Below are 8,638 nucleotides of genomic sequence, written 5' to 3' on the forward strand. Positions count from 1 at the left end.
ATATTTCCCTTTGTTCGGGTTGTGGTCCCTTTAAGGGACAGAAATGGGTTAACACCTGCTGCAGGAAGTGTGTTCAAAAGGATAGGAAGCTAGAGACAGAGAGAGAGAGAGGCCCTGATTAATGTTTGCAGACAAGGCTGTGGAGCAGATGGAAGTACTGGTGTTGTGAAGCAGCTGAACTTTACTGGGAGCCTGTGGGCTGAGAGAGAAACTCTGAAGTTAAGAGTGTGATAACCTTGTGGACTGAAACCCTCCAAGCCGGTGAGGCTGTTATTCTTTTCTGTGCTGAAGGAAGCAAACGGTACAGTTTATTATTTCTATGCTGAAGGAAGCAATCTTTTAAGTTGTTTTGCGGTACTGAAGGAAATGACTGTTTATTGTTGCTGCTGTGGAAAATAAATGCAGTTTGTCTGATAAAGCCTGTGTCCTGCGGTCCAGCTAATTCCCCAAACATCACAGTACATATGGGCTACCTTCTTCCAACATTTCTGAGCTGCTTTTCCAGTGATTACACCAATACTGTGCATGGTAGTATAGGGATAATATTTTTATTGCTCCTGTCATTCTGTTAAATAGGTATGTGGGCAGATGGCCTCCATGTTGTCTTTCCTGGTCTGCAGTCATGTTGCTTTTCAAACTGTACAGTGCAGACAGGATTAATAATAGTAACTAAAACAGCGTTTTCTCTGCCAGGGCCTATGATGCCAGTTCTCCCAGCAGAGGTAATATCTTAAGAGCTGCTTGATGTCCCTGAATATAATAAATGAGCTAATAAAGGCTTTCAAAGTATAGTATATTTAGGGCTTGTTTCAATGACATCAGTTTGAAAAGCCTCCGAGATCGTTCAGAATTCATTGACAATTGCATGTGACCTGCAATTGATCTCCTTCTGACCTGCATTTAACCTGCATCAAGCAATATCTGTAAAAAATAAATCAAAGCAACTGGACTTGCTGTATTTTTTCTTGATTACATTTCACTGGTCATCCAACTAGCTTTCTCAATTCAAAAAGTTAGTCAGATGACGGAATAGAGAAAGTTAGTTGGATGACCAACGTCTTCAAGAAAAAATACAAGCAAGTCCAGTTGGCTTGATTTTTTTTTTTTTTTTACAGATATACAAAGACCTGGATGAATGAGAACCTTCACAGACATACTGCTGCAGGTTTTGCATTCCATAGGTTTGTATGGCAATGCAAAACCTGCTTAAAGCAAACACAAGCCCACCGACACAGGCCCTCCTACTTTTTAGGACTCATTCACATATCTGGGTGTCTCATGTTTGTAACGCATTTTGGATTTCACATGAAGTACCATTCAACCCCATAGAGATGTTTTTGCTGAAAACCATACGAAAGATACAGCAATTGGGTTTTTGAAGAGCACTCCACACTAAAACTCTTAGTTTGTGAATGGGATTTGGGACTCTCTAGACATTTTGGTTTTCTTTTATCCAATATCGTAGTAAAAACATATCATATGACCTTGAAATGCAAGGTGGTCATCAAACAGCAATCCCCTAACCTAATACAGTAATACCTTGGTTTACAAGCATAATTTGTTCTGGAAGCATGCTTGTAATCCAAAGCACTTGTATATCAAAGCGAATTTCCCCACAGGAAATAATGGAAATTCAGATGATTCGTTCCACAACCCAAAAATATTCATATAAAAATGATTACAATACTGTACTGTAATATAATACTGTACAAAATATAAAGAAAAATAAACCAATTACCGGTACCTTCGTGGCCGGTGTGAGGCGGACAAGAGAGAGGAGGATTATTGTGCAGGACGACTTTCACTATCACTAACGGAATCACTGCTATCTCTTGACTCAATGGAATCTTTTTCATTTTGTGAAACCTTAACAAGGAATCTATCAAATGTGACATTGCATTGTAGTTAAACAGACACATCGCTCGCACTGCTACAGCCTTATTCGGGTGGCGCTTTTCTACAGAATTTTGCTCTTATTGCAAGACATTGCTTGTATATCAAGGCAGAATTTTTCAGAAATGTTTGCTTGTCTTGCAAGACACTCTCAAACCAAGTTACTTGTAAACCAAGGTGTTACTGTACTGTCCATTCAGTCCACTTCATAGGATTGAATGGAGAGTTTCAGTGCATGCACAGGACACAAATTTTGAGAAATTGCTTGGTGCCATTAAGGGTGATATCTTACTGGATCCCAGACAGCCAAGTGTAAGACTTGGGAAGGGGGTGAATCTGTGGACAGTACAATATAAAAGTAACTGTGCCAGAGTTGCATTTAAAATTCACAGCTAACCTATATATTTGTAATATAAGAGAATGTCAGGTGTGCTTTTATTTTCCATATTGTCTCTCTCTTTCAGGCACTGTTAGCAGTGGGTATATCACAGTCTGTGCGGACACCAGATCCTGGACATCCGTAAGATATCTTTATCCTTCACATCACAAATCCCTCATTATCTGACATTATTAGCATCTGATGCTAACAAAGTTATACAACATTTTGACTTTCATTTATTTAACATGTATTATTTTTTTGTCATTACTTGGAGAATTTGTCTTAGTGATCTGAAAACAAGCAAGGCTTTAATGAGAGCAAAGTCTCATGCAAAATTATGCAGATTTTGTCCTTTTCCCTTTCCCAGTCCATGGGCTATGAGGAGGGTAGCAAGTAGAGAAGAATTACATAATCAGTGCAGTGTCTTTCCCTCTACTTAATACCTAAGTGACTCCTAAAGCAATGCTGCAAGTGGAACTTCCTGTTTCCACCCTATGGAATGCATTTCCATATTTTGTCCATGGAGAATATATTAAGGGCTGTTGGTGGCTCGATATATAACATATTTATGTTAGTGGCTCAATGAGAATATTCAGAGAATGCAAATTAGGGAGAGGAAATGGAATCATCAGAACATAGCTATGTCCTAGTTACCTGGATACTCCAAAGGAGCACATTTAAGAAGCACTGGGATTTGTGTGCTCGCTCAAATTGTCCAATTGCAGGGAATTTTGCAAATAAGCTTACTTGCACTGGCAAGGCAGTTCCCAAACAAGACGGTCCTTCCTTGTAGGCTAACCAGAAGTAGCTCAATGTTCAGAAATAAAGGGCACTAAACCAAAAAGTGAAGGAGCCCAATGTGCCTTTAATTGTTCACAATATGATCAAACAAAAAACAACAAACGCGTTTCGGCGGCAACACTTCTCCCCCTTCATCGGGGCTCAGGATGCAATTAGATTTTGATTGGACTCAAAATATAGTATTACCAAATAGATCTCTATGTGATTTATTGCTGCCCTAAAGGATATCCTTTTAATAAATTGAGACTGAAAATGAGATTAAAACACTATGTACTTTATCAATTTTTTTTAGCACTTATAAAGTCCCCATCATTTGACAGACTAAGGACACCCTTACACATAAAATGCCCCTCTTCATTCTTTGTAGTGCTATATGCCAAGCGTGTAGGTGTTTGCCAGCCATCTTTTACCTAAGAGCAGTTAGCTTGTGCTGCATATCCAACCACCCTTTTAAATCTGTGTGCACCTTAAGCACATTCACAACAGTCTCTGATCCTTATACATGCTCGCAGTCTACTGTCTCCACCACAGTCAGCAATGCACAGATAAGAACTGTCAGCCCATGAAAACCAGTGATTTACCAGCTTAAATTTGGATATAGGTAGGAATCCACACATGTACAACATTTCTAAATAGCCTGGTGGGACATAAGCTTCTGCTTAGTGCCAACTACTCAGTGCTGCCTACATGACTCATCTGAGAATCATTTTGAATAATGAAAGTCTTATTTGAAAACCTAAGCCTTTGGATCTATGATGTCATTATGAGATGTTATCAGAGGGTGATACGATGATGATAATGATTTTGAGAATCTTCGAGCTGCTTGCAGTGCTCAGTACAAATATTCTGAGTTCCATGTTCCACCACTAGGAAGGAGGGTACAAAACAAATTGTAACTTTTCCTTCTCTAATATATTATAAACTGCCCCTACCAACCTTCAACTGTGTGTTCTGCTTGAGTACTGATTTATTTGCTAGTTTTCCCTGTCCAAGGAAAAAAAAATAAACCACAAAACTGTTCTGACATGTAGGGGGTGGTAGGAGGGAGGAGGTGATCACCTATCTCAGCGAAATGCTATAGATTTAAAACGCATAGAAAAAATGTTGTTCCAATATCACCATTAGAGGATTAGAAAAATCAGAACAAAGCTGAAGCAAGCCTTTGTCCCCAGCTGCCAATCAGATATCGGCTTTCAAAATAATGATTCTGGTTGCTGTGGGTAGCAGTTTGACTTTTCTCTACTACAGTTAGTCCCCTATTCATTGGCCCCTGTACTTTATTAGAGCCCAAGCCCTCATCCCTTCTACTTCTCCAGCAGCCGCTATTACACAAAACATCTTTGCATGGAAAGCACAATAAGCCTTTTCCCAGCCTATAATTACTAGCTCTTTGGACTTCTAAATGCAAAAAAAAAAAAAATTATAAATATGAAAATGTATTTCCTATATTAAAACATCTAAAATTACACATAACGACACAAGGAATTAAATTTGGAATTGTATTCAGCAAATATTTAAATGCTACCCTGTTCATTAAACATCTGAATGCATTAAAAAAAGGGATTAAATCAATTTCATCAGCAGCTGTGGTGCATAACATTAAAGTAATAAGATTAGATCTAAATAGCCTATGCAGGGAAGGGATTAGAAAAAAATACAGGATGAAATTACTTTTTTTTTATGAAACGCTGAAAAGGGCACGGAATTATAATACTATATTAAATGGCTCTGCCCTGCTCTTAATTTGTGTACTTTTTGTTGTGTTCCTGTATTTTATTTTAATATGTGTATATTTTTCAAGAGCCTACAGTACATATTTCTACTAAATCTTAAAGTGAACGTGCTGCATTACCCAATCCTATCAGTAGTTTACTCCCCATCTCCATTCTGCAAACTGTTCCACAAGACTATTATTTCCTAAAGGAAAATGATTGTCTTTTTAAAGTAAGACTAAAGAAGGAAAGAGAAAATATTTTCTTACTACATACGCAGGCTACTGTTCTGTTCTTATAGAGGTTGTGTGTTACCTCTGTGAAGGCTTTCATTTATACAGGTGATGGCATAGATAGAAGTTCATCACAGTCAGATGGACTGGTTCTGTAATGTTGAACACTTTTCTCTGCTCATCAAAGTAGCTTCCTCAGCTCTGAAAAGTGTCGGTAACATACCCAAGGATTTATAGTCATTCTTGCCATGCAATGTGTCAATACAGATTTGATTGCCCCAGAACTACATGGGAGGTTTGTGAAACCTCCTGGTTCTAAACAGACAGTCCAGTCACCAGGGTATAATGATAGTAATAACTGTCTCTTGTGTCAGCGGAGACCTGTAGTATTGCCATTATTAAAGAGGACGTATACTATTTGCTAAGAATTTCTAACATAGCCAGTAGCTTTAGCACTACTGTTACCACCAGGCTTTGTTTTGTTAGATCGCCTATACCAAGTTTAAAGGAGAACTATGGGGTAAGTGTTTTTCCCCATACTTCTCTTAAGGGTCACGGGAGGACATATACTAGCGTCCTCCCGTGACCCAAAGCTCAGTATAACCGGAGCTACAGCTCGCAGTATGTAAGACCACCGTAGCCACGAAGTATCCCGACAATGCTGTCGAGATCCACCAAGCTGCTTGAATGACAGCTGGCTCTGCCTATCTAGAGGAAGAGCCAGCTTTGCCCGCCCCCTCCAGTCATCGCTGGATGATCGGAGGGGGGAATCCCTGCGGGGGGTGATGAGTGACAGTCACCTCTCTCTGCAGGGAGATGATCGAGAAGTGAGCGAGCGACGGTATGCTTTTGCTTACTTCCCGATCTATTGAGCCGACGTGTGGCCGTTTCATTGTCACACGTCGGTTCGAACTATGAGGATGAGTGAAAAGCACTCACCTCATAGTTCTCCTTTTTAAATGTCTCATCCTGCAGTGATATTGGGAAAGCTGATTAAGCATTCTTTCTGCAGTGCACTATTATACAATTTATAATGTATTTTCCAGGAGTGATTCAGGAAAAGTCATTTTAATGTGGCTTTCACAGTTTACATACTCGCCCATTCTTATTTTTTTATTGCGTTAAATATAGAGATTCATAAATTGCCCCCCGCTTACCTGAATCACAGGGTCCTTCTCCCCGCAGGCTGCCGCTCTGTTTTTAATTCAGTGGGCTGTGCGTGGCTTCAACCACACAGCAGCATTATCCGTTCACAGATCTTTTGACAGCATCTGTGAATGAAGAAACTACAAGTTCCATCAGCTACTACGGCAGAGGGATGTGTAGTTTTCAGTGGAATACAAGTGCAGTGATGTCACAGCACTTAGAGTCCATTGACACTTCCTCCTGTCCCTGTAACTTGACAGTCTGTACTTACAGGTATGAACAGGGACTGGAGGAAGAGTCTGCAGTAGCCATGGGGCTGCACCTGGAATCCACTGATTTAGATTTAGAATGCTTTACTGGCTCTAATGCAAATAAATAAGTACATAAATAGATACACATTTGTTTTCTTTTATGGAGCAGTGTGCATTTATTATTTTTCAAAGCTGGCTTTTACCTTTAACAACTGTTGAGATAAAATATCAGCCACAATGGGAGTGCTTTTGTTTTCAGTGAATCGACCAACTCTTAGACGTTCATTGTAAGTAGGAGCAGTGCAGCTATTGTGTAGCACTGCTAGGGCAGGAAGCAGAGTCTGCATATGTAATGAGCAATTATGGATGCGCCTTCTACATATACAATTACAAACAAATACATATAAAGAAGATTTTTAAACATTGATTACATTATTAACTTGAAACAAATCTATTTGTTGTGTGCATCTAAAAAACTGTATGGAGAAGACCCGTACACTGCCCTTTAATGTCATCTCCAAACCACATAATTGCATAGCTTCTATAATGTGTATTTTCACTAATTTCTTCAGTCTTCATTTTACAGATATGGCTTTACCAACATGCGGTATATTGCTTCATTGATCAGTGGTGTAGGCATTTTTATGATGGGCTCTGGATTGTCATGGTACCATGGCATCATGGGTTTAATGCATCCACAGCCAATAGAATCGCTGCTATGGGTAGGTGTGCCTCTTTCTTTCTTTCTTTCTTTCTTTCTTAGAGCCTGTTATTTGTTTCTACGGTTGCTAAAGTGTTTCTCTCTCTTCTATTCCAGGCATACTTTATACTTGCAGGATCATTAGTTTCTGAAGGAGGTAGGCAGCCATCTTTAGTTTTTGATTCCTGTACTGTATCTAACATGTGAATGAGTAATAAAGAGGCAAACTGGATAATAGTGTGTGTGTGTGTGTGTGTGTATATATGTGTATATATATATATATAATATTATACACACACAATCAGGTAATACTGCAGTAGTTATAAAGAGTATAACATATAAAATATGCTCGTTTAGCTTATCTTTGGTCTAATTCACACATCTGCAATATTTTTTGACCGTACACTTCATGTTGTGGCTTATTTCACAGAAACATATCACAGACCTTAGTGTTATAAGCTGAGTATATGATGAAAGAAATGTATAGACAGAGCTGATTTTCAGTGAAAACTGCATGTCAAAACAATCAGGATCCGGTGATTTAGGCAGTTAATGTTACATGCAAATCACCACTTGCTGTGTTTGGACCTGCCAAACACAGCAGGTCCTTACCATCTCCCAGGACTCCCTATTGGGTATTGTCACATGTCACTTAAGAGGACCAATAGGGAGCATTGGAAGGAGTAAAAACGAAGGTCCACACTTAACCCTTACAAGAAATGTTGAAAATGTAATACAATCTCAGTACCCACCGTATATATCTGTATCACCCATCACTTTCTGGCAAATACAGAAGGTTAAACTCCCCAGTATGGATCGCAATAAAATTCTGACCACGGTCCAATTCTTTTCCCTCTTTTTCCAAAACAAAAGAGAAAAAGTTTAGGATTTAGATACACTTTAAATTGTTTAACCCTTTTGCTTCCACGGATGTAAGTACTACTTCTGTGGCTTCAGGGAGCTGTAAACAGACTCCTGGCTTGTATAGCAGTCGGGAGTGTGGTTATACTCCTTCAGCTGACTGTCATCTTTCAGGTAGAAATGACCCGATCACTTCTACAACAGTCGCCCCCCAATACTCCCCCCTCCCCCCTGCAGGTGCTGCTGTGGGCCAGAGTTGGCCATGGCGGGTTGGCAGGGAGCGCAGGGGGAGATCAGAAAACATCTATTCACTGGTCTCCCCTCCAGTGAATGAACCTGGAAATGATGAGGATTTCATTACTTCCAGTTTCTGAGCTGTCATTCCCTGGCCACTGTGACTGGGGAAGAAGCTGATTAAACACGATCTGTGCTTGATTAGCTTCATTGAGGTCCATAGGTGACATTAGGGGTCTAGTAGGTTTATTGGTAGCAATAGAGTTACGTGTTAAAAAAAGGTTTACAAAAGTAAAGTTAATTTAAAAAACATGTTTTAAAGGAGAACTATGAGGTGAGTGCTTTTCACTCACCTCATAGTTCTAGCCGACCTGTGACAATGAGACTGTCACAGGTCGGCTCAGTAGATCGGGAGGTGAGCGAACACA

General features: G+C 39.6%; 1 protein-coding gene across 2 annotated transcripts in view; it reads left to right on the forward strand.

Annotated features, from left to right (window-relative positions):
* The window catches only part of SLC30A9 (solute carrier family 30 member 9), a 62,991-nt gene that overhangs the window by 37,770 nt on the left and 16,583 nt on the right, over positions 1 to 8,638 (forward strand). For both annotated transcript variants that reach the window (XM_018564531.1, XM_018564539.1), the window contains exons 10-12: positions 2,358 to 2,413; positions 7,002 to 7,137; positions 7,233 to 7,272. In XM_018564531.1, the coding sequence (XP_018420033.1) occupies positions 2,358 to 2,413; positions 7,002 to 7,137; positions 7,233 to 7,272 (232 nt within the window). The remainder of the gene's footprint in view (positions 1 to 2,357; positions 2,414 to 7,001; positions 7,138 to 7,232; positions 7,273 to 8,638) is intronic.

The sequence above is a fragment of the Nanorana parkeri genome, unplaced genomic scaffold (genome assembly GCF_000935625.1).
Source record: "Nanorana parkeri isolate BGI_ZX_2015 unplaced genomic scaffold, ASM93562v1 scaffold24, whole genome shotgun sequence".
NCBI lineage: Eukaryota > Metazoa > Chordata > Amphibia > Anura > Dicroglossidae > Nanorana > Nanorana parkeri.